Genomic DNA, 27,122 nt, shown 5'->3' on the forward strand with positions numbered 1-27,122 from the left:
ACTGGGCAAGATGTCATTTGACTGGGTTGATTGTTGGGTGGGGCTTCCTCACTTGGTTGCAGTTGGCTGTGAGAATGGTGTAAGTGTTCCTTCCACGTCGAACCGTAAGCAACACAGTATAAGTAGGCTTACCAGGGAGAAACCAGAACCTGCCTTTCCCCAGTTACTGCCCCCCCAACTCCCACCCTTTGTGGTAGTCTGTTTTTCAGCAGTCCCTTTGTCATGCCATGCCTCCTTGACAAAATGCTTTCCAGTCTTTTGGGGTTTCTTCTAGTGAGCCACCATCAGAATAAAGAAACCAAGGACCTGCAAAGGGAGAGCCTGTGTGGCAGGAGCACACACCGCTGGCAACGAGCACTCTAGACCACCACAGGCTCTCTCAGGGGCGCAAACACTCAACACAGTGACTTGCCTCAGGAGCGCCAGGAACCTGGCCCTTAACGCGAAAAAGAACTCAACTTCACAGTCCGCCTTTACTGTTTCTTGGTGGGCCTGAGTGGAGGGAGTTGGCAGGGCTTGGCCATCTATTTTTAACTATGCGGCTCACCACCTCTTGGTGATGCTATGGCCAGATTGACCAGTGACACAGAACCAATCTGCTGAGATAGGAGGTTATTAAAAAGGGACCCCAGGAAGTGTATGCTATTTTGGTGAGGGCAGAAGAGGAAGAATTTTAAGACCGAGAAAACAGCAAGAAGGGAAGAGCGGCATGGTGTAAAAGCGACTTCTGGAGAAACTGAGGCATTGGCTAGTGAGTGTAAGTGGTGCTACGTTGAGTGTGCCTGAAAGTCTGGCAAGTGTTTGAGAAAGGCGTAGGGATTGAGTGAAGTAAATGTGAGTGAAAGGGGGTGCCCGATTTAGAGGTTGGAGGAGTTTGTCTGGAGGGAGACGTGGGGGTCTGGAGGGTAGGCTTGGTAGTAGTGTGGAGCAATAGAGTGAAGGAAGTCGTAACCTCAACGGGTGGAGTGAGGGCCAAGAAGGCATGCGAGACAGAATAGCAGAGCAGGAATACGATCGAGGCGAATGGACTGTGTGACACAGTGGGTGAAGGAGGGTAGTAGAAAGAAAAGGACAAGGAGAGGGAGAGGAGAAAGTGACCGTAAATGAAAATAACAAATCAAGCTGGGTGTCTGCCAGGCAGAAATACCTTATCTCCTTGGAGCACTAACTACTGGCTAGAGCAGGGAAAGTTGGGAAGTTCCTCAGGGAATTTAGAGAGATGAGGCCAAGGGCCTTTAGGGTCACACCCCAGTTCATTTAGCGTTTTGCATAGGGAGGAGGTGCATTGAGATGAGAGGACGGACGGGCATAGATCAATTGATATTTAAATAAAAACCCTTGAACAGGGGTGATTCTTGTGCAATTTGTGAAACGTGTCAGTAGAGCCTAGATTCTGGCACTTTACAAGGCAGTTTAATTCAATGGACTCTTATGCAAGCTGTACAAAATGTCAACATTTGAAAGCAGTTTGGTACTGAGGTAGGTCCTTTTGTAAGATGGTTCGAAACTCTGCTACGTTGCTGCATATAAATGTTACCTGAAGATTGTGTCAACTTGGCAAGTAGCCTCATCTCATCCATTTTGACCTTCACCACAGTGAAGATTCCTAAATACAATTTTGGTATGGTGAGTGTTATTTTATATTTGGCTGTTGATGTCTGTTCTTCAACTTCCTCAATCCAAGGTACTGGTGTCTAACAAAGATATGCATTTGTTGCCTCTAAGGAACTGGAGCTGAAGCTCGCCGCACAGGAGCAGGATGCAGCTATTGTTCGGAATATGAAGTCTGAATTGGCGCGTTTCCCTAATATGGAGAAGGAGCTTCTGCAGCTTAGGGAGGAGAATGCCTACCACAGGTATGAATTGGGGGGAAAAACATAGGCTGTTCGTGGTCACCCCAACTTTGCTAGTCTACTCTGTAATGAAACTGTGCACAAGATGCTCCTTTTTGCTGAATCCCGAGCATGAGCAGTGTGTTTAAAGAATGAACCTCGTTTACTAGTCCTTGACTGCAGCGAAAGCGAACGGTTCCTTTTAAATGGGAGTTTTGCATCGTTCATATTCTTTCATAGTGGTACCCATGCTCTGCATTTTATCTTTTCTATGAAGTTGAGTCAACTTGATTTATAAGGAAAAATGTGGCATTTGTCTTTAAAGGGTTGTTGGCTGAGCACTGATATCAATGCAGTAAAACTTGAATTACTCATTCTATTTAAAAGTGTCTTATTGTGTAACGATAATGGATGCCTGACGACATTAATACTTACTTTATTTAAATAAATGCATAAGTACAGTAATACAATCGTCCAAAACATTAAACTGTAAATGGTCATTAATGCTCTTTGATACTTTGAACGCTTGAGACTGTTAGGACAGTTTTCTAAAGTCCACTTAGGGGCTTTATACAACTATATACCTTTTAGACAATACTGTAAACTCCAACTCTTATAGAAGTCATAAACACAATTATAAAATCCAACACTATGCTTATGGTAAGTAAACCAAAGCATAAATCACATTTAGAATAGTGGTATGCAGCTCAAGGAGAGTGAAACCTAGTGATACACATTTAGAATGTCAGTAAGCTATTCAATGGGAGTAAAATCACATTAGTAGGCTTTTTATTAGAATGACCAAATACAAGGTAAGCAGACCCTATTAATGGTGCACAGTTGCTTATTCAGTTTGAAGAATCATAGTTATACCAACATCACTTTTCAGAGCACATTTCTAAGGTGAGCAAAAACTTGTGAATTACTTTTCAGAGGGGCAGTATGCACTTCATGGATAAGTAAGGACACTGGATACACATTTAGAATAATAATAAGCTATTTAAGGTGAGTAAAACCTCACTGGTAATAAACACTTAACTTATTCTATTTCTGGAGTAGCTAGTTATACCAATGTTATATTTCAGAAGAGTGGAACACCATTCTAAGGTAAGCAAGAACTCAATCAGACTTTTTCAGAAAGGAAGTAACACATTTAGAATGGCAGCAAGCAATTCATGGTGAGTAAAACCCTATTGGTAGTAAACCCTTAGACTTATTCTATTTCAGGAATATGAAGGTACACCAATGTTACTTTTTAGATGAGTGGAACACAATTTAAAGGTAAGTAAATAACTTTGTATTCTTTTCAGAGTGGCAATAAGCTACGCAAAGGTAAGTAATAACTTTTAACTTGTTCCGTTTCAGGAATCAAAGTTACACACTAACATATAGCAAGTAAGTACTTTGCAACACTTGTTATAATTTCTATGTAGGGGCCTTATACTTTGGAGTACTTCGCTATTCTAGGGCACAAGTGATCTCAGAGGCAGAAGGGGGGACTCCAGGTGGTCCAGGAGCCAGCTGTAGGCAGGTCAGGATAAGGCCGAACTGAAGGAAGGTCAGAGTTCCAGCTGATTTTTCATCGGACAAGTAATTATCAGACTTTAGAGTTAGTAGAAGTGTTCAGGGACTTCATAGAAGGCTCGCTAGATGCATTGCAGCCTTGGGCCTGGACGAACTGTATGTGCGAACTCCCAGTTACACAAATCGTAGCCACACAGGAGCAACACCAGCCTTTAGGTAAGTATTACCCTCAGTCACACAGTACCTCAGCATTGAAGAAGAGCTTGCAGACACTCCTTCACGATGCAGCAGCACAGGACCTGGTTCCCGGATTCTTTGTCGTGGTAACAAAAGAATGGACACTGCATGGGAACTTGCAGCAGCAGACAGCAGAAAAGGCTCCATACAAATGTCTTCAGTATTTCTCACAGGTCCGTGATTTTGGTGCCATATGAAGGATGATCGTTGGCGATCGGATTCGCCTCGCTATCTCAGTTCAGCACTCTGGTGAGGGGACTTCAAGGAGTGGAATCGTGCCTCTGGAGTCCGAGTTTCAGTGAGATTAGTTCTTCGGAAGATGTTGCACAGCACTTAGGCTCGAGGTCCCAGGGTATTGGTGGTTTTCAGCCCAGGAAGGTTACGGCTAGTGTCGTGGGATGGCTCCAAATGTAGGTCTTAAGACTGATTGGTCCCACCAGTCTGTGGGTTGGAGTTGGGGTCTTCATGTCGCATCAAAGAAGGGGTCAACACAGGCAGCGGTTACACAGCAGACTTCTCCGGCCGCTGGAAGTAGCTACAACAGTCTTCTCTTCATTGGATTCAGCGCCAGTGGTCGATTTGTCTTCAGCTTCCAGATCCATGCCATTTATACAGGAACCCACACACATCCTCTACAAACTCTTCCTGCATTTCACAGAAAGAGGTGGTGGCTGTCCAATCAGGACAGCCAACCCCCCAGTGGGGACTGGATTCTCTCAGGCACACTAGACAAAGGTGAGCAGTTTCGGATTCCTCCCTCACTTCCTGCCTTCAGACACTCTGGAGCCTCGGCTGGCTACACAAAGGGTTCCCGCCGAAGACAAAAGTACAACTAGGACCCCTCCACCCCAGACGGCAGAAGGACCAAGGAAGGACAAGCGCACTAAAAACAGCGAAATAAGAAAGATGCCACCATTCTAGCAGAATGGGTGACCCTTTTGTGGATTACCAAGGCTGTAATTAAAGCCTCCCAGTCAAAATGACATACAATTCAGTAAAGTATGTCCATTGCCACAAGCTATAAAAGTAAGCTTGTCACTGTAACAGAAATGTTACAGGAGCAGTGAGAAAGCGGATACCATTTCCCAGCACTACACATAAGGTGGGGTGTGCTAGTGTCGCAATATAAATTGTAGAGGGGATGAAAATCCCTCGAACGTTGAGAACACCTGTCTCTGCAAGGTAAAGTCGAGAGAAAATAAAAAGGGAAGACACTGGAGAGTGCTGCGTGCTGCAATAATAAAATGTAGATGCCCAAAATGTTATAGGAAAGTATTGATTTAAAAAATAAACTATGGCGAAAAATTACACACACAGAGTAAAAGGAAAGGTTGAGTGGGAAAAACGGTTCCCACTCATTCGGGAACATAGAAAAATAATCCCCAAGTCCATCAAAGTGCTGGGGGTCTCACACGTGAAGGATTTGGTTGAAACTCTTTTATTTCAGTAATTCCATGAAAAGTTTACAAATTTAAAACAGAAATCTACATTATGCATCATAAAAAATTGAAAATTTCATAGATAAGATTTTAAAAATGTGCGTGCATAGGCTAAATACTTCATTAGTTGGACTCTACGATTTTTCATCCCTTATTTTCTGCAGCATATAGGCTGCAACAACAGTCCTCGTTTATGCACTGAACAAATGATCTTAAAAATCGTCTCCTTACGGAGATATGTAAGGGCAAGATGCAAATAAAGTGCATAACATCTTTCACCAAGGGGTTCTAGAATGGACATTTATCTAGTCACTCTTTACAAGGTAATCGAAGAATTTCTAATCTAAACTTTATCATCATGTGAAGGTGATTTGGCATATACATGAAAATCTAACGGAGACCAAATGGATAATGTCTACATCTGTTACACAAGTAGTTTGGGACATGTACACCAGCATTATTTAACAAGATATCTCCTTCTGTTTGACCCCTGACTGATCGAACAAGTGCTAGAATATCAATACAAACGGTCTTTCATTTGTCCTGCAAGAAGCTTTATAATGAGGCACTGCTCCAGCCTGGAAGCATAAATGCTAGAGTTGCATGTTCATTATAATTCGATTGCTGACACAATAATGAAAGCACAGTTGCATGTTTTCTAGATTTACTACCTTGTTAAAAGCACAGGACCATGTATTTAAAGCTCTAGGTAGTCTATGAATCCCATCAATACGATGTGTCCCACTGTACAGCTGTTCCTTAGTTCCATCTAGGCCTTATGGCTATCCAGTGCCTCCCTTTTGTACTCCAACCAGACCATAATTTGAGGAAAACGTGAGTCTCCGGCAGTAAAAAAAAAACATAAGCTGATATGGAATATTCACATCTGACCAAAAGTTTTCCAAATCCCCTCCTTGCACATGCTGGTTGGGTTCTGTGGTGAACCCAAAGAAGGAATCTGACAAGTTAGACATGTTCAGAAATATTTTATTTAAATTAAAAGGAAAAACCCCTAACTTGCCCTGTCACTTTGAGTGAAGTTCCCTAACTGGTCAAACTAAAACTAAGTGTGCAAGACTAGTCCAAAGAAAGTGTTCTGTCCAAATGCTAACCACCAACTGATCCTACCACTTTTGAAAACACCCAACTAAAGGAAAAGGGGAGACTTGCACAAGAGCCTTGGTGTGGGTTCCTGCCTGGCCCAAATTATTGTAGACTTGCCCACAGTCTTTAGTGCGCAATGGCACAGTTTCATCAATATTCAGATAGTCTTTTCATAGAAATGATAGACCCTCTGTAGGGGGTTCACTCCCTCCTGTGATAAAGAAAAAAGTTTCCTCTTATACTTTTCTTAGGTTTTATTTTCAAGTGTCCAAATCTCTTCAGGATTGCTTGGCAAGACACTTTTCGGTCTCCCACCTTCAGGGCATTGGGTTTCCCCAAAGTCTTGTGGATGTCTTAATTCACAATTGCAATATTCATTAGCCTGCTTGGCTACTGCAGACTTGGTCTACAATGTTCATATCTTTTTCACTCGATTTTAGTGGGGCTGTGGGCCCATTAGCTGCTCTTCCTTTCTCGTACTTCTGGTGGTCATTCCAGCCGTGACATACAATGTTTCAAACTTTTTCCCTCTTTCTTGGGGCTGTGTGCCTGGTAAAGTCTATCAAGTTATCATACTCTTAGCAGCAATTCCAGTTCGGATGTACAATGTTCGTAACTCTTTCCCACTGTTTTCCGGACCTCCGTCAGTTTCGGTACCCTGTGAAACCAACCGTTCCAGGTCATACTGGCATACCCACATTGACAGTGCTGTGTTCTGAATGGTGCTGCTTCCAGCCCAACAGGTGCTTGTCGGGTGGAGCTCAGCGACCCAGGCTACGCTCCAGTCTATGGTCTCTGCGGCTGTTGCTGGGCCGTAGGCCCACCACTGTTCATCAGTTGTCACGCTACCACAGATGACTGTTGTTTTTCTGTCAAGTCTCGTTCCCTGAATGGAGCCTCTTGCTCAGTCAAGGCACCCGCCGTCCTGCCTCCAGTTTAGCGGGGCTATCTTTATTCAATCCACCTCTGGCTGCGCGACTCGACATGTGTCCACCCCTTTAAGACAGTTACTCTGCGTAGCAGTTGTTCTCGTCCCTCCTCCATTCACAGTCAGCTCTCTTTATATACCTCTTTGTAACTTGAATTGTCTGTCTTCCTTGACCTTGCTATTCAGCCGACCTTCAACTCTACCTGAAGCCAATGGAGACGAAGCCGGATCTTTGCTGAATATAGTCATTACAGGAGATGCCAGTCTCTTCCACATCCATGTATGCAGACAAGGTGGTTTGGACTGGGAGTTACCTATTGGAATTGGAGTCACTCCCAGTGAGGTCCCGCTTGCTCAGGCCCATGGGGGGGGGCTTTTGCTTGGCAGGCTTACCTCCCTAGCCTCAAAGGGGATGGCTCCCCTCTCGGGAGAAGGGATGAATTGTTCCATGAAGTTTAGTGGGTGGATGGAATTTGACTTAAATCAGTAGTGCCAAAGAATGACTGAGTGTTTGATTGGCTGGACCCCAAATCCACCATCCAGGTTTTGGTAGCCTGCACAGACCAGTGCTAAGATCAAGATTTATCTCTGGGCTCCTCATTCCTTTTATCCGGATTCTCATTCACCCGTCTGCCTAGGGTACCTGTGAACATGAAAAACTGAATCTGAAACCAGTTCGTTTTAACAACATAATTGAACTGAAAGGCCGTCCAATGTATTTCTCTACCACAGGTGGTAATGTTCTTGTTTTAGGTCAGTATGTACTGTTTCAACCTGTGGCTCCTGCCAAGCAACTACCACACAGAAATCTTTGGTTCGGCCTTGGAGGGTACAATATTACACTGCCATATTACAGGCCAGTAATATTCATTTTTATATTCGGGCAGAAATAGAAACCGATAGTTAATTTTTGCAGTGCTAACCTGGGTAGTAATAAACATTGTATTTCATGCTAACTAATGTAATGCCCATTGCGGGGAGGAAGGATTGCTCAGGGGCAATGCGTTTGTCTTGGAAGTAAGACAATGCAGTTCAACACGGGTGTGAATCGAAATGCCGTGCTTAGAAACCACTCGGTATAAATCGCGTTATAAAATAATTATAATAATAATTCTATTTGTGCTGCAAGGTAAGCGTGCATCCTACCAACTTGGGAAGGAAAGTTATGGTTAATTGATAAATAAACCGCTGAATAAGCAATTATAGATTGAAAAGTAGGGGTGCATGCTTACACTCGTTTAAGTCATCTATTAAAGTGTATGTTTATCCAGCATTGGCTTTTTCATAGATTCGCGAGCTTATAAAACTTCCCAGTCGTCGGGCTGGGAATATTTGGTGAGTTTGCCATAGCAATAAACAGAAAGTGAAATTTAGTATCGTAACCGCCTCATTTGTCATTCGCTCCATTATCAAGTCAGTGGTTATTATAAGCTCTTCCCTGTGAGGCCATCTCTATATTAGTCCAGACTGCAGACTTCAAGTAAAGAGGGGGCACTCGAGACAAACAAGTCGCTTCTCAAAGGCTGTTAAAAAAAAAAAAAAATAAATAAATAAAAAATTTAGGAATAATGTTTCCTTGATAACCATATAAGAGATGAATAGATTGTCTTCAGACAGACAATATACCGGTGGACAACACCATTGAAGGACAGTCACATGAGACTTCTTCTCGTACCTAGGGAACCTGTGGTGGCCTAATCTAGTAGCAAGTCCATTAGAAGAAATCTTGGCTAAAAGTGCAGAACAAATGACTGAATACCGAGACACCGGGGCGAAGAGTAGCAGGAAGATGCATCCTGTCTCTAACTTGCATCTGCTAACTTTCCAGAAACACAAATCACAGGTAGTTAAGGTTTCTAATGCAGCCAACGCCAGTGAGCAGTTCTGTACAGAGACCTTGTTCACAAGCTGTTCATGGCAAGGTCATCGTCGTCGCTCTGTTTGTCAGAAAGGCCTTCCTCGACTGGTGGGCCGCCCATGGCATAGAACACCATTAAGATCTCTTTTGCAATAGTGCAATCTAAGAAGGTCCAGTTAGCAAGGAATGGGCCTGTCAACACCCCAGGCGGCACTGTCCATGGAACAGTCAGTGAGGAAGGAGCCGTTGAAGAGGCAGTCAAGTTTTTGAGGCCTCTTGACCGGCAAGGTTACACACAAAATACAAGGCAGTCGGTTAAGATTACCTGCGATTGACAGGAGGTGGGGACCTTTGATCCGAAGTTCATTGAGAGCGTTTGCTGATGTTCAGAAGAGACGAACATTGGCAAGGGGATGTTTTCTCAGGATCATTGTCTGATCGTCACACATAAAATTGTAGGATGTTTTCATTGTGGGTAATCCAATTGGAGGGAATTTTCCACCCACCCTAAACCAGGCACACCCAATTTGTGTTGAATAAAAGTTATTTTCATGAACCTGGGACCCCCATTGAATGTTTACCAACATCCTCCCTCCCCTTTTGGGGACAAGAAACATGCAGGATTTTGTACAGAAGGTCTCTTTATTAATAAAATGGAAATACATTAAATATCAACCAATTATGCATGTATGATTTTCAAATGGTACTAAAATTATCAATACACTGGTCACATCACTTTTCTATGTTACACTTATTGAACTAAACATTTGTAAACACAAACACACCTCCATATGTGCTTTGTTTAATGTGGGCACACATCCACCATGGATTGAAAAGTGTATCGAGGTCAGGCTTTCATTTGTTAAACACCAAATTGACTCAGAACGTCCCTGCCTGTCTAAATCTCTCTTCATCCCCTTTATTAAAAACGGATACCTCCCCCTTACACAATAGACATGTCATTTTCAAACCGCATTCTAGAAAACTCAATTGACATCAGCTACTTAACTTTCCAGCATGTCAATCGCTTATAAAAGGAAAGTGTATGTTGGCTCAAATTCATCCACTGGGTGTTTATTGCATAAATGCGTAAAAGTGAACAGTTCTCATTTTCAATGGTCAACTTAAGAGTGGGACAATAGGTGGCAGTTAATAACTCTTCCCCCCTCCCCTTTTCTTGAATGGATCAGGACCTTTAACAGAACTGTGCCTGGTGATGTAACAAGGAATTACTGTATATTTGTAGGTATGCACACACTGCTGTGTTGGGTGAAGAAAGTAGCTCAATAAACAGCACCAACTACTCTACACAGCTACAAAAAGTACAAGTACCCAATGCCAGAAATGGTGCTAAAACATAACTTTTATTTAAGATAAAACCTCTTTTTTAAAATAATAATTCAGCATGAACTGATTACAAGACTCAAAGCCACTGTAGTAGTGCCACACGTCCCATCCCTTCACAGGGACTTCGTGTCATGTGACCTGTAGGTATAGATCTCCAATGATGTTAAACAGTGCCGTCACTTTGAGCTAGTCACACAAATGAGTTGGGCTCAAATTAACACATTCCATGTTTTTCAATGTTGGTGTTTGTATACCATAGTTAAAGCATTCTGTTTTTATTTGTGAATTTGTATTTTTAGCTTCAATATAGCCCAATAAAATATCTTATCTCTGTTAGAAATTCAACCTATGCAGTGCATCCTGCACTGCCGCGGTTCTGACCACTGTAACCTGTTTAAACCCAAGAGACTCGGAGCAGCACAAAACCTGTCTCTAAAAAATATAATCCCAAAAATGGAGCCCGAATGGGCAATCAAATCGGAGTGCCATGCTAATAACATTGCACTCGGACAAATATTCTTGTATCCTAACTCCGCAAAACCGGCCCAAGTGGGCTACAACTACCGCATTCAAAACTTTCAATTTAAATCCACATCTTCTAAAAAGGGGAAAACAGTCGTTCTACCGTGTGTTGCCAAATACATAATATAAAATAAGTGTCAATGTGGTAACGTGCCTACTATCAGTAGCATTTTGCACCTGTACTGTTAATTATCATAGCTACATTTAAACATATGTTCATATATCAACAAGAAATCAAGTGGGCTGCAATTAAACATTCCAAAATTCCAATAACGTGCATGGATAGCAATTGAAGTGCTAGTGCATTGACAATTCTATAGAAAAAGAATAGGTCATTAGACCGTCATTTTACCATATGCAAAAGAAAAAGCACTAAAGTGACTGTGCTAAAGTGCATAATACAGGAAAGCAGAGAAGCTGTGCCCTAGGCTGTCACACTGTCTGTAGTAGATACTATTGCAACTTGACTTTCAAGAGTTGTACTATACAGAAATTATTTTATATAGACATCTCAATTGAGTGTCCTAGTGCTAAAGTGCAAATGTAATTATTGAATCAATTCTCTCAGGCTGAACCATTTATGTACTTAAATCTCTAACTCTATCATCTAGTATAACAATCACTGAAATGCAATCAATCTCTTGTCACTCTTTAGTTGTTAAACTCCCAAGAGATGTATGACTAACTCTTCCCCTGCATTATGCCCATTAAGGTTTTTGTTACTGAATGTGACAATCAATCTAGACTCTAGTTTTCTCAATATTTGCTCTCTATTCCATTCCTCTTGCATCTTGGCTGAAATGCTGAAGAATGCGCAATTTCAAAAGACAGATGGTCGACCCAATATACATTAAATTGCAGTGGCATAGTATGGCATAAACTACAAACTTAGTTAAACAGTTATTTGATTGAGTTTCCAAGCCTTATTTAGTTTGTATCCATATTTAACTGTAACTCTTTTGTGCATGTTTACACATTTTAGAACTGTTACATTTACTGAAACCTGTTGTCTTAGATTATCTAGACAATTCTCAGGATGTTTGTTGCGGTCTATCATACTGGGGGCTTTAAATCTTTCAAGGATTTGGCCTTGCCATAGGTTATCAGTGGTCTATCTCCAATGGTTTTTCCTATGTCTGCATGAGCACAGAGAATAGACCAATGTTTTTGTAGGATGTCTTATTTTATTCGCTTGATTGCTAAATTTGCTAATAAATCTAATGGGTTCTGTATCTTTATTCTGAGGCATTTTTATTTTCCACAAATCTGTTCTCTCTATTGGAAGTACGATTATAAGCCTTAATTATATCTTTTTTCTTGTAACCTCTTCCCACGCATCGTGCACTCATATTGCTAGCTTCATTCTGAAAATCCTGATCTGTAGACCAGTTGTGTTTGGTCCGAATCAGCTCTCCATAGGGAATATTCGCTTTCAGTTTGTCTGAGTGATGACTTTTACCATGGAGAGTCGAATTAGATGAAACTGGTTGAAACTGGTTTTCTATGTAGTTTACTTTCAAATTTGTTGGCTCTAACATATAATTCGAGGGGATTGGGTCCTCCGACGTATTCCATATCTGACAGTAATCACCACAGCTGTGCTGCTTCGGAAAATCTTTCTGCGTCCTGCGTCGATGACGTCAATACGCTGCCCTCTAGGACCTCCTCCGATGGCCGACGTCACTGGATGTTATAAGTAGGACGCACGATGCCCGTAGCCTCAGTTCCGTTTTTTCCGCGAATGTGTTCGCTTCAGAGATCTCTGCACGCCTTGACTCTTTGGAGTTTCTGTTCTTTATTGGTTCTTCGAACCTGTTAGTTTGTGAAGTATATCCTTCGTGATATCTACCTCGTCTTCCACCCCGCGTCCGGGCTTTAAGAAGTGCGGGGACTGTGGGTCCAAGATGTCGGTGACGGACTCGCACAACGCCTGCCTCTGGTGCCTCGGGGAGGCCCATGACACGGATGATTGTGTTGACTGCCAGTCGCTTACGTCCAAAGCCTTGCGGGAGCGCAAGAAGAAACTGTCGGTAGGTAAGGTGTCCAAGCCACAGAAGTCGAGGTCTGCGGGGCTTTCGATGGACGATTCGAGGGGAGACTCTCTGCATCGTCGTCTGAAGTCCAGTGGGTCTCGGTCCCGGAGTAGGTCCCGCCACTCCTCTGCCTCTTCGAGGCACTCCCGGAAGCGCCGTCATCAGTCACCTTCCCCGTCCTCATCCGAGGACTCCGTCCGCCGGCGGGTCGCTTATCCCACCAAGCATGCGACGCCGGAGGAATGGGCTTCCTTCGGTAAGAAAATGCTAGCAAGTCTCGAATCGCAGGGCACTGGTCCGTCCGCGCCGCCGAGTGGGGTCGGTCGTGATCGGTCAAGAGACGCCACTCTCCGAAGAAGTCGTTGACGCCATCGGCGCCCAGGCTGTCGAGGGACATGCTCGGGGCTCTGCCCTCGAGGCATGTTTCGACGCCGTCGATGCTGTTGGCGGCACGTTCGGCGTCGATTCACTCGACGCCTTTCAAGGCTGTTTCGACGGGGGTACCTCTGGGCACGGTGGAACCCCCTAGAAAGGCTCTGGCCAAGGTCAAGCATGGCTTTGTTCCCCATTCTGTGCCCTCTTACCGCCATCTTGAATACATTGCAGAGGTGGATGAGGGCTCTGATGATGGCATGGTTCCTGATACGGTGCCAGATGAGATTCTCTCGGGCCATAGCCAAATTTGAGGACCTGCGTCAGTCCATGCACGACGCCAGTGGTCTGGACACCTCTCCGGAGGTGGAGTTTTGTAGGCCTGAGCCTGGCACTCATGCTGACTCCTCGTACCAGCGCCTTATGTCTAGGGTCACCGAGTACTTGGGGAGGTCTGCTCCCCCAGGGGATTTTCTTCAGGATGACCTTACGGATATCCTTGACCAAGGTCCACAAACTGACCCGGTAATGCCGTTCCATATGGCTCTACAGAGGAGGGTGGCGACGGTGGCTTGGACTGCTCCGGAGAGTCTCCCGGCAGTGGGCAAGTCTTTGCTGCGAAAATACCACCCAGCCAGTAGCGACCCCTGGTACTTGACCAAGCAACCCACTACGGAGAGTTTGGTGGTGCAGGCGGCTACGGCCCCAGCAAAGCAGGCGTCGTATCCTACCATCCCTCCTGAAAGGGACGACCAGCGTTTTGATGGTTGGGCGAAGAAAGTGTTTTCTTCAGGGGGTATGGCGCTTCAGGCGGCCAACTCCGTGTGTGCCTTCTCGTTTCACGCACACTCTGTGGAACTGTTTCCTTAGCGGCTGAACATATTCCCGAAGGGGACGAACGGGATGGTTGCCTTGCTATGGTCCAGGATGGCAAGGATGCCATGTATGAGGCCGTTTAGTCGGGTTTGGCCATGGCAGATTGCGTCAGCCAGTCCATGGCGGCGAGCACCGTGATACGCACGTTTGCGTGGCTGTGGAAGTCAGGGTTTGCTCCTGATGTGCAGGCCTGGCTCCTCAACATGCCCTTTGACGGGGAACATCTTTTTGGCAGCAAGGCTGACGAGAGCCTTGAGATGTTGCAGACCTCCAAAGCTGCAGCAAAGTCGTTGGGTGCTGCAGTTCGACAACCTCTGCCTTTTCGTCCTAGGGGACAACAATGGAGGGGAGGTTCCTTTTTGTTATTACTCATCCTTTGGTAAAGCGAGAGGAGCTGCCAGTCAAAGGGGCCACCGTAGGAGTGCCAGAGGTGGAAAACAAGGTACTCCAGGTGCCAAGGCCGCTCGGGCAGTTGCCTCTTTGCCCTCCGGCAACGCCGTAGCCGCTTCAGCTCAGTCATGAGGCCATGTCTCATGGTTCGCCGGTTGGGGGGGAAGGTTGGCGCAGTATCTTGTAGAGTGGCGTGCCATTACTTCAGATGTGTTGGTTCTGGAGATCATAGCCCACGGCTAATGTCTTCCTTTCCGGCAGAGGCCGCACGACATTCCACCGGGAATCTCTCTTTGAAGAGACTGGATCCGCTCCTTGCACAGGAAATTCAATCCCTGCTGGAGAAAGACGCCATGGAACTGGTGCCTGTAGCAGAGAGGAACAAGGGATGGTATTGCCCTTATTTTTTGATTTCCAAGAAAGACTGGGGATTCAGACCCATCATGGACTTGCGCAGTTTCAACAAACTCCTCAGGAAGGACAAGTGCAGGATGGTTACTCTCTCTCGTCCTCCAGGCCCTTCAACTTCAGGACTGGTTGGTGTCTCTCGACCTCAAGGACGCTTATTTTCATGTGCCGATCCATCCAAAGCACAAGAACTACCTGAGGTTCGCGGTTGGCGACTTGCACTTTCAGTTTCAGGTCCTGCTGTTTGGATTGACCTCCACCCTAGGGTCTTCACCAAGCTCATGGTAGTGGTGGCAGCGCATCTCAGGAATGGGGGGGATTCACATCTACCCCTACCTGGAAGATTGGTTGATCAGGGCGCTCTCCCCCGAGCAAGTCCTGGATCATCTCAGTCACCTGCCACTCCCTCCACAAGCTGGGCTTCTCCCTCAACTTAAAGAAGTCCCATTTGACACCAACTCAGAGGCTCCAGTACATTGGAGCATTTCTCGACACGTCACTGGGGCAGTGTTTTCCTCCCCATGTGAGGGCTCATCACATTCAGCAGATGGTGCACAAGTTTCAGCTTGCCCAGTGTCTCCCAGCGTTCGAGTTCGTAAGATTGCTCGGCCTCCTTGCATCCTGCATTCTTCTGGTGCCTGAGGCCAGGTTGCGGATGAGATCTTTGCAATGGGCACTCAAGCTCCAGTGGTCTCAGTCCTCCGGCAGGATGTCAGACCCTGTTCAGGTGCCGTCCTCGGTCACCCAGGACCTTCTGTGGTGGGCAGTCGAAGGCAATCTGATTAAGGGGGCTCCTTTTTGGCTACCCTGGCCGGAGGTGACGATCATGACGGACTCATCCCTCACGGGATGGGGAGCTCATGCCAACGAGTTTACTGTCAGCGGTCATTGGTCTCTGAAGTCCAGACTCCATATCAATCTGTTGGAGCTGAGGGCCGTCAGGATTTCCCTGAGGGATATTCTGCCAACTGTGCAAGGAAAGAATGTCCTGATCCTGACAGACAACACAGTGGCCATGCACTACCTCAACAAAAAGGGGGGGCAGGGTCACTTCCTCTGTGCAGGGAGGCGATGCAGCTCTGGTTCTGGGCAATCCAGCAGGAAGTTTCGATCTCGGCAGTTCGTCTGGCCGGAGACGAAAACGAGACGGTGGACGCTCTGAGCAGGCAGAGCGCGATCTCTCACGAGTGGGAGTTGGCTCAGAAGATTCTCCTGGAGATCTTTGCCCTTTGGGGTACTCCTCAAGTGAATCTCTTCGCCTCCAGTGTCAACCGGAAGTGCGAAAGGTTCTGCTCGCTGCAATTTCCTCCAAAAGGAGCCTTAAGAGACGCGTTTGTGGTGGAGTGGTCTTACCCACTGCTGTACGCGTTTCCTCCAGTCCCCGTCATACTGCAAGTGCTGCAGAGGTTGCGAATGTTCGGCTCCCAGATGATCCTCATTGCTCCGGCGTGTGCCCAGAGGACGTGGTACCCGGACCTTCTCGACTTATCCATCTGCCCTCCACGTCATCTTCCCTACCGAGACGATCCCCTCTCATGGGAGAGGGGGTCACTTTCTCGATCCAGAGGTCAGATCCCTTAACCTTCATGCTTGGTTTCTGAAAGGTTGAGGTGTAAGGATTGGGACCTCCCTGAAGACGTGATGGAGGTGTTGCTTTCGTCCAGAAGGCCCGCAATGAAGTCCCTGTACCGTTGCCGAACTGGTGCAGGGTTAAGCATGTGGATCCTTTTGCATGTGACATCCCTGTGGTTTTGTCTTTTTTTTGCTTTCTTTAGCCCAGAGGGGCTTGCAAGTGGGTACGGTTAAAGGTTACCTGGCGGCACTGTCCATATTTAAGCGCTTGTCTGAAGAGTGTTCCTATTTTAAAATCCCTTTAATTTCTCAGTTTCTAAAAGGGCTCACTAATGTGTTCCCTCCGTCACCTTTCCAGGTGCCCGGTTGGGATTTGAACCTTGTCCTCAAGTTTCTGATGGGTGCTCCCTTTGAGCCTTTGCATTCTTGCCCTTTGAGACTGTTAACTCTTAAAACTGTATTTTTGGTTGTGGTCACTTCCGCTCGCTGAGTGAGTGAGTTACAGGCACTTTCAGTTAAGCCACCTTTCACTGTATTTCATAAGGACGAGTTGTCCTTAGAGTTCGTCCTTCCTTTCTTCCAAAGGTGGTGTCGGAATTTCATTTGGGGCAGAAGGTTGTTCTTCCGGCATTTCATCCTCCTCCACATCCTGGTAAGGAAGAGGAGAGGCTCCATAGGCTCGATCCTAGGAGAGCTTTAAGTTTTTATATTTCACGCATGTCCCGGGTCAGAGTGGACTTTCAACTCTTCATTGGTTACACTGGTAAGCATTTGGGACAAGCTGTGACTAAGCAGACTTTGTCTCGCTGGATTATTCTGGCTATTTCTGAGTGTTACCGCTTGGCGGGTAAGGACCCACTAGTCGGCTTGCGGGCCCATTCTACCAGGGGTATGGCTGCCTCTACTGCCCTACAGAGGGGTGTTCCTATTCGTAACATCTGTGACGCAGCCACCTGGGCTTCGGTCCATACTTTTTGTACGTCACTACTCCCTCGATTCCATCCGTGGGCAGGATCTGGCCTTTGGCAAGGCGGTCCTTTGCTCTGCAATTTGATTGGGCATTCTAAATTTCTTTTGCTGAATTCTTTACCCACCACCTTGCATTGGTACTGCTTTGGAAGTCTGTCATAGATATGGAATACGTCGGAGGACCAAATCCCCTCGAAGAACAAGTTACTCTTACCTGGTAACGTTCTTTCGATGGGATGGTCCGATGACGTATTCCATATTGCTCCCTCCCTGCCTTCCCCGCTACAGAATTTCTTATGCGATTGCAGTTTACATTTCCGCAAGGCTTTGTGTGGTCCAACTGGCAGAAGACTGGTGCCACACGTTCTGGGGAAAAAACTACACCTGAGGCTACGTGCGTCCTACTTATAACATCCAGTGACGTCAGCTGTCGGAGGAGGTCCTCAAGGGCAGCGTATTGACCCAGACGCCAAAAGATTTTCCGAAGCAGCACAGTTGTGGTGATTACTGTCATAGATATGGAATACGTTGTCGGACTATCCTTCTTCTAAATCTAAGAAAACCAATTTCTCTTTACTGCTAACACAGGTAAGTTTTAAATTCATGGTGAAAAGAGAGGCGAGAGTGCACAGCTTTTTTACTGATTTCCTTTTTTTTTCTAGTATTCCATGGTCCTGTAGATTCGTTTGTTAGTGGGGTGCAGCCCACTATCTTGTGCCACCGTGTAGGGCACAAAGTGTACATGGAGAAAAAAGACCGAGGCTATTGTGCCTTCGGTGTGGGCTGCACACCCTAAATTCCCACTTCGGGTTAATCGATTACTCTGTTTCTTAATAAACTCAAAAGACCAACTTTGGTGATTATTCAAAAATATAATCTTGTTTAATGTTCAAAAATATGGATTCTTCAGGTACAAAAAAGTTTTGCGCTTAATTGGTTAAACATCACCAAAAAAGCTATTGCTGTCTGTTAAGACAAAAACAGAAAACCCATCCGGCTAATGCATTTCGGAGTTAATCCTTCTTCAGAGCCAGGTTGTTACTGTACTGCATACATTATAATTGTTATACATTACAATATCCATTAGACATATCCACAATGTTCAGTTCAAGGTTCAACAGTGCACCGTGCACAAAACAAGTTTTTTTAAAAAAAAAGTATTAATTAAACAGGGCGCCCAGAAGGACAAACAAATGTACAACATAAATTTGAGAGAGAGAAAAACAAAAAGAAACAGGAACTTTCATCAATGTGTATGCTCATTCCGAGGTATTTTACATCATATCAAGCATTTAATAACGTTTATCATACGTGTGAACTACAGTGTATAGCACTGTGACCTCTCGTGTTAATTGAATTGCTAAATATTCTAACTTTCAATGTGAGTCTTAACGTGATAAGGTGCTTAATGGCCGGTATACTTAGTGCTGATACCATGTGACTATGCATTACGATGTGTATTTAGTGCCACTGCCCTGTTAGCCAAGGTATGCAAAAACGCGATTTGTACGCGTGTTGAATTCTTCCAAATAACACTGCCTGACATAGAGAGAGGAAGCGTGTTATATTCTGTCGTCCTTCTTATGCACTGACATTAAGTATTAATGCAATCAGAGATCGTGCATCTTCATTCTGTCTATGCATCTTACCTGGAGCGCAGCAGGCAACGTCCTGCTTTATCTACTACGACCAGCGTCTGGTACTCGCGGTTTGTTGCGTTGCCCTAGGCAACGTTAAGTAAACATTATGGCCGCACGTAGGCTTGCATGTCGGCTTCATTGGTTGTGGCTAACATAGTTCAACTCAATTTCTTACAGGTTGTACTTGTGCCTGCCACCTCGGTCATGGTCCTATCTAAAGGCACAGCTCACCTCGGGATTGATTGGAGATCTCGAAGCGAAACCTCTGCAGATATATCTTCCATTCCATCAAATGGGGGCTGGGGGTGGTGGGGAGCAAGCAAGAGTGAAGCCACTTTTGTACCTGGCCAGGCACAAATCCTCAAGGCTGAAAGAGGGCAGGGGCAAGGGACTCGGCAGAGGTGGGTCAAGCGGAGGGGGAGACCAGGCTCCGAAGCGCGCTCACTAGTGTTCAAAGTGACGCGCACCAGGTCTCTTACGGGTAAGTGATATCGAAGATCAGACGTCACCTACTTCAGGATCACCATATCACCACTCCTTCCCCTCGCCCCCTTTAATAGCGGTTGACAGGAGGAGCATAGCCTCCTCAGGAGTGGGACCCCACAACCCATCTCGGCTCTCCAAAGCATCTCAGGGGCCCAGACGTGTCCTCAGCGTTGAGGCGCACTACTCTGATCCACACAGGGGGTTTGCAGAGTAGCATCCTCCCCACTCCTGTTAGAATGGGTAGCCAGACGGTCCTAATGGGCCAGAAAAACACTTGGGCCCACACCTCCAGGAAGGAACCCCAACAAGGGGGGGAAAGGCAGAGGGCCCAGGGACCACTCGTGGTGTGGGGGACCCAAAAACGCCTGTTTGCACGCTGCTTCCCTGCGGCCCTTCTCTGAGCCCAGTCATCCGCACGCCTGTCATGAGCCTGTGATTCCTGCTCCGTGTAACAGCCCAAGAAACGATGCTCAATATTTACCCAACTAAGGTGAGCGTGGCCGGCGCAGCCCCTGCCAAGGACCCTCTACTCGGGTCACCTCCTGAGAAACAAAGCAGCGCAGTGGAGGGTGCAGCGCTCCCTCACCATCTCTTCTCCGGCACCTTGCGCCTTCCTTCCCTTCTACTTCAATGTATGCTGGTGGTATAGTGCACTGACAAGCTCACGTCCCGCCCCTTCTCAGGACCCTGGCACTACAGCCACCAGCTGGGAGAAATCTCAGGCTGCGACAGGGTGGCTCTTTCAGTACCCTGGCTTCTCGTGAATACTGCAAGAGCTCTGTCCCAGATCGGGACTTTGTTAAACGTCGGACCTGCTGTTGTTGTGCCCATGTTGATCACAGGCTCAGGACCATCTGAAGGGACCAGACTTGCTCGACCTACACATCAATGCTTCGCCTCAGGGTGCAATGGCTGTCGCTGAATGGGTGGGTGAAGACGGGACTCGGGTTCCCTTCACGTCTGTCGGGCTGGGAGCAAATGGGCCAGGCCGCCATCTACTGTGCGCCCCCTGGTGACCTCCAAAACCTGCTTTTATTTAAGGTAGAATTAATTGCAGTCCCACCAGTTTACTTAAATATAAGCTTTGATAAAGTGAACATCACTTTGCATTTACATTATTTGTCCTCATGATTTAAACCTCACACTGCTGCTATTTGCACGGTCTCTGGCACTCACGTGGCTCTTTAAGAAAAGTGGGTTAGTGGGGGGGTTGAGGGATAGGCTAGAAGTTGTGCTCTTGTTGGTGTCTGCTCTCTAGGTGTGCTTTGTTGTGTGCACTGGGCTTGGTATGCATGCAGGGGTCGCGTCCAGTGTCTGGGTTGTTTGCAACGGTTTCGTCTTCTGGTGTGGTTGGCATTGGTGTGTGGGTATGTGTTTTATGTATAGTTAGCTTGCCCATTTGGGCGTTTGTAGTACTTGGGATGTTTGTGGGTGTGGAAAAGGAGGGTTTGTGGTTAGTTGCTTTCTGTTGGGCTCCTGGTGTGTGGTGGTTTTATTATGCATCTTTGGTCTGTATTGACCCATGTTTGTTATGGCTTTAGTAAGGTTTGTTGGGGTGCGTGTTTTTATGTTTGCATCAGCAAGTTGAATTGTCAGGTTGATTTTGGTTATTTCTTGTGCGCACCAGGCAGACCAAAGTGCATTCGGGCGCAGATGTTCACTATAATTCAACCTTTAACTGTAAAACGCTGTTCTCGCCCCTACCTCTTTGGTTCATTTAAATATAAAGGTTTTAAGTGCCTTTCTAAAACCTTCTAGCGATGGGCATGACCGTATGGCAGTTGGTAACTGGTTCCATAACTTTGGGCCAAACACGGAGAACCTCCTTTTCCCCTTTGAGATCCATTTAGCCCAAGGAATATCCATCAGGAATTCGTCTCCAGACTGGAGCTCTCTGGTTGGCTGATAATGGTGGATTCTGGCACTCAGGTATTTTGGTGCGAATTTATAGAAACATTTATACATAAGGCACGCCACCTTGAACTTAACTCGGTCCTCCACCATAAGCCAATGGAGAGCTATCCGTGATGCTGCGATGTGGTCCCTTTTCCTAAAATGGGCAATTAACCTAAATTTACCCTCTATTAAAGATTTATTTATGAAGGTAGTTATGGAGTAAGATTTGCTGCCAGACGTATGGCAGTGCATGCTGGGATAGGAAATGCAAGGTCCTTTGTGGATTTTAGTTGGAGTATTAAGGCTCGCACTATTTTCTTCTCAATAGTTTGAAAGCAAAAGCTCTAATTTTCGCCCTGATTTTCTTCCACTTCTGTCTCTTCTTGGTGGTGTTCCCAATTTTCAGCACTCCTTACTTCAGTGATGCTCTTTAGGATATCCAAAATGTTACGTTCAAAGAAGCTGTTGAACTTATTAGCATGTTCCTGAGTGTCGGCAGTGGATGCTGCCCTGCATTTTGGATTCCTAAACCTTGCCACTACGTCAAATAGCGCTCTGGCTTGGTTTCCTGCCTGTTTGTGGTTCCTCCAAATATTCTTTCCTCATAGTGTTTTTCCATTTGCATGTTGCTCAATCCTAGTTCTCTTCTTGGTTGGTGCTGTTGATTTAGTTTGGAGAAATAGGTCTCCTTGTCCATGTGAAGGGATTTGTGGGCGATTAAAGTTGATGCGTTTTTTTATTGGTAACAAGTGTAGGCTTCTCAGGCCTGGTGTAATGTGGTTTCTTCTATTTATGCCCGGGAGTAGTCTGCAGGGGTTCTGTGTAGGAAGTTGAGGTATTGGAGTAGCCCTCTCATCAGTCGCAGGTAGTAGAAGCATTTGTTTGCTATTGCGCTGACTTGTAGTTCTAGAGAAAGTCGAGAAAGTCCATTGTCAATGAGAATTCCCAGTTTTTTAAAATCACTGACTGTCTGTCTGGGTTCCATGCACAGGGTCCAGCTCAGGTATGTCTGTGTTGCATTGTCTTCTGGGGGAGGGTGAGATCATTATTTCTGTCGGATTTAGTTTTAGATTGTTCTTTGTCATCCAGGTGTATGTCAGTGAGGCATTTGAGGGTTTTTGGGTCTTGGTTATCTTGAAGATGAGGTGGGTATCCTCTGCGTAGTTGGCGGTGGTCAGTCCATGGCTTTGAATGAGTTTCATTGTGGGTAGGGAGAATGTAGATGTTGAAGAGCAGCAGGGAAAGGCTTGTTCCTTGTGGTTTGCCGCAGGCAGTGTTTTTAGTATTGGATGTAAATGGTGGTAAGTAGTGCAGTGTTTTTTATTCTGCATTCTTCTATGTCTTATTAGTTTGGGAGTTTCTTTGCTTATTTGTTCTATGATTGAGTGTTGTGGTAGCTGGTAGTGCGCTGGTTTCTGATTGTTCTAGGGGCGTTTTTTTGAAAGGTGGCTTGCATCGATGGTCTTTTGTATCACTTCGAGTTTAGTTCTTGGGTGGGTTGTGAGGTCACAAAGATTGTGATGGTACGACGCATTTGTTGCATGATGTTGGGTTTTTAATTTCCTTGATTTTGAATAATACTTTTGTGCGTTTGTTGCTAATTGGATTCTTGTAATATGCTTTTTGCTTTCAGGACTACTGATTTGTAAATTCAGATTTTTCATCGGTATTTGTTTTTGTCAGATTGGTTTTAGTGATTTCTCCATTGTCCCTCAGTTCTTCTGTGAACCGTCTTGCTGCTGTTTTCTTCGGGGTTGGTCTGAAGAACCTTCCAGTTTTACATTTTGTGGGCATCAAGCGGTTTGGGATTTTGATTGTGAATGGGATCATATGGTGATTGCTCCCTCCATATGATTTGTACCCCTGGTCTGGTGATCGAGAGTCTAGCTCTGCAGAAGATTGCTTCTAAGGTGTGTCCAGCACTGTGGGTGGGACAGTTTACTAATTGCTTGAAGTGGTGGGTTTCCAGTAGGGAGCTGAGTGAGTTTGCTGTGATTTTGTTTTCTCTTTCAAACTGAGGTTGAAGTCCCCCAGAAAAATTGTTGTCATACGTGGAGAGGTTGGCAATGCCATCAGTGAGATTTGTGGCAAAGTTGGGTTTGTAGGATGGCGATCTGTAGATCAGGACGAACAGTAGGCAGGATTGGTAGTTGAGCTAGAAATTGATTAGAAGTGATTTCTAGTCTATTGATTGGAGTGGTGTGGAGCAGATGTCTTTGTGCGCTATTGCGATTCCATCTCCTCTTTGGTTTTCTCTGTTGGTGTATTAGTTTGAATTTATCATGTCTTGCTTTGTTAGTGCTTGTTGTGTAGTTCTCTGATAGCCATGCTTCGGTGAAAAAGCATGCTTTTGTGACGCCTTCTCTTAGGTCGTAGATTACGTTTTTCTGCACAGCCATGGAACTTGCGTTGAGTAGACTTCATTGTAGATTGAGTGTTGTCTTGTTCTTTGTTGCGTATCATTTTCTGTGTCTGTTGTGATGGTGCTTGTCGGATTTTCGGTTCTCTTGGGTGAGGCTGTTATTTGCTAGTTGTGGTGTTGGTGTCTCTATCCTTCGTGGAAGAGTTCAGTTAGGTTGAGTGTGGATTTTTTTGATCTCCTTCGCAGTGATCAGAAGTCTGGTTGTCTGTTTCCTTTTTTCCAGTCCTTGGTTGTATAAGGGGTGTGGATGGTTAGAGATTCTAGTATTTCTGTTGTACTGTATCAAAATCTTGGGTCCCTTTTGAGATTTAATGGATGTTTTATTTTTTGTCAGACATCATGGGCGGGAACAGGTTGCTGGTATCCACAAATGTAGGGAATCTGTCACATGTGGCATGGAAAAACCTATAGGCCAACTAAGTGAACCCCACAGGTTTAAATAGGATGTAAGAGCAATGACATCATCCGGACTGAGACCTTGACAACCTAAAACTGTGCCGCACCTGCATTAGAACCGCATGCCATAAGATTCTTGTAGTGAAATTTGACTAGCCAAAATGAGCAGTTAACATAAGGTAGTTGAGTGCGCAAGTGGCTTTGCGCCTCTTCTATGCCACTAGAGTATTTCAGTCTCAATTGTTTAGAAACCTGCGGCGAAGTGCAACAACTGTTTGAATGCCATCTTTTATCTTTGTTTCCAGGGAGATGAAGGAAAACAATGCTTTGCTTAAAGAGGAAGTGGAAAGTTTAAGACGGGTGAAGGATCGCTATGACAAGATGAAAGAAGAGATGGTGAGCCTGGAACTGGACAAGGAGGTGAGTCTTGAGGAATGGTGGAGTTCCACTACTCCATCTCTCTGTCCTGCTTCCTTACTTTACCCTGTACAAACACACGGATGAAATGCCTTAAACACTGTGGTGATTATCTTCTATGCTTTAAAAGTAAGCTGTTTGAGTATTTGGGGGCATTAACTTTCTGACTACCACGGCCACATTAATTATGACAATGGTATACGTGTGCAATTAAGAATAATATATTGCATACTTTGTCTTAGTTTCTTCTCTGCATTTACCTTCATCGCTCACAATACACATTGAGTAATTTTGCACTCCTACGAATCTGGGATGTTTCCCAGGTGGGAAACATCATAGGAAAAATAAAAAATACATGTGTTACATACCTATATTTCTCGAGTGCCTGATTACATTTGTTTTCAATCCTGAACACTACCTTTTTTTTAGGATTATGTAATGAAGGTAAAAAGAGAAAACCGTACATACTCCAATTCATGCAACAGTGCAGTATTACAGTTCTTTCGGTACTTGTGCGGGAAGGGCATTGATGTTCATTTGTGGTTATGTCGCATGCTAAATAGGATGCTGCTTACTGAAAGAATACCTTGGAGTCTACAAAGCACACCCGCATAGGTGCATGTTTTTTATATAAATATATGTATGCATAGGTTATTTATGAAAATGATTGCACTCCTGTACCTTTTTGATTTGTTAAAGCATTTTACTAAATCCAGTTTAAGAAAGGCTCTTAACTGTAGCCCTTGGCCCCATGGGGCCTGGATAGTAGGGGCTATGTGCTTATGTCCGAAGGGAACACCCAGAAATAAAGACGCAGACACCAGGGTAATAAAAGTAGTTATTGAATGTATAGGGTATGTTTTGTTGGTGTGTTCAATTTGTTTGGCTTTTGATTGAACAATCGAGCCCACCATGGGGCTGGATGGAATGTTAATAAAGAAAAGAAAAACAATTGAATAGAGCTCCCCCGCCCAAGAATGGGCTGGGCAGTGGAGAAAATAATCCTGAGCGGATTGAAGAAAAGTGAGAGTTAGAAAGACAGCAGAGAAGGAGAAAGACTTGCCTAGGGGCTCCTTCATGTGTGGAGCACGTTGTTTGGTATTATTTGGAGCCTGTTGATGATTTTTGTGGATGTGCCTGCCAGAAGGGCATTGCAGTAATTGAGTCTGGCTCCTATTGTGGCTCCGGCTATGGAAAGGCAGTTTTGAGTGGTTAGAAAGGGTTTTATGGCAGTTATAAGTTTTGTGGTGTGGGCAGAGGCAGAGGAAATGGCGCTGACCTGTCTTGTCATCTAGAGTATAGAGTCCAAGTAGACTCCAAGAGTCTTTACAGATGTAGAGACTGATATATTTGTGTGGTCGATGGGGAATTGAGTGTATTTAGTGTTGAGTTTGGAAAGATTTTCCTTGGGGTCCAGGATGATTTTGGTTTTATCCCCATTTAAACCAAGACCATGGATTGCCATCCTAGTTTGGATGGTGTCATATCTGGAGGAGAGCTTCTGCGTCGTGGTCATATTCTCCAGTAAGGGGGAGGACTTTGGTGTCGTCGGCAAAGTTCGTGTATGCTATGCCGAGCGCATCCAACAAGTCGGAGAGGTTTGGTGAACAGGTTATAGAGGGTAGGTGCAGTGCATGAGCACTGGGGGACTCCAGTTGATGGTGGTGGGCGCTGCGTTGGCTTGGTCAGAGTAGGCATTCATTGCCCTTACTTCTAGTAAGGTTATCCAGGAGGTGGCTTTATCAGAGAAGTGGGTGGCGTTGGACAGGTAGGAGGTGAGGATGTTGTGATCAACAAGATCAAACACGGCGGAGAGATCGAGGAGGAGCAGGTGGGCTGGTTTGCTAGTATCCATTATTTTGGTGATTTGGTCTTTAAGATCTAAGAGGGTGGTTTCTGTTCCGTGGCCTTTGTGTAAGCCTGATTGTCCTCTACCTAGGATGGCATTGGATTCCAGATATTGTTGGATTTGGATGCGTGCGGCTTTATCCAAAATTTTGAGGAGGAAGGGAATGGAAGTGATGGGGTGGTAGTTGTTGGGGCAATCGGGGTAAAGGGTGTTTTTTTGAGTGGGCGAACCCGGCTTCTTTTAGGCTTTGTGGAACGATTCCAGAGAAGAAGTGTGGGGGTCAGTGAGTCTCGACATTCTTTGATGGTGGTAGGGCGGATGATGTCCCCTTTACAAGTGGTGGGTTTGATATGTTTGAGAAGATTGGTAACTTCCGTCTCTGTGACTTCTCTGAAGATGAAGGGGGGGGGGTCTTTGAGGGAGAGGTTTAGGTGGGGGGGGCGGATGTGGAATGTCCTGATTGGGAAGGGCTTTGCGCTGAGCTATTATTTTTTCTTGGAGCATTCTGACTTTGTTGATGAGAGCGTCCTGAATGCTGGAACACCAAGCTTTGTCTTTGGTGATTTCATCCGGGCTGGTGGCCGGGGTAGTGAGATCTTTGAAGA

At 45.4% G+C, this 27,122-nt stretch overlaps 1 protein-coding gene across 3 annotated transcripts in view; it reads left to right on the forward strand.

The window, feature by feature from the left end:
* The window catches only part of MAD1L1 (mitotic arrest deficient 1 like 1), a 3,106,940-nt gene that overhangs the window by 168,357 nt on the left and 2,911,461 nt on the right, over positions 1-27,122 (forward strand). For all 3 annotated transcript variants that reach the window (XM_069647622.1, XM_069647623.1, XM_069647624.1), the window contains 2 exons: positions 1,726-1,856; positions 24,557-24,671. In XM_069647622.1, coding sequence (XP_069503723.1) covers positions 1,726-1,856; positions 24,557-24,671 — 246 coding nt within the window. The remainder of the gene's footprint in view (positions 1-1,725; positions 1,857-24,556; positions 24,672-27,122) is intronic.

Source organism: Ambystoma mexicanum, chromosome 2q (assembly GCF_040938575.1).
Source record: "Ambystoma mexicanum isolate Mex_15411 chromosome 2q, UKY_AmexF1_1, whole genome shotgun sequence".
Classification (NCBI taxonomy): Eukaryota; Metazoa; Chordata; class Amphibia; order Caudata; family Ambystomatidae; genus Ambystoma; species Ambystoma mexicanum.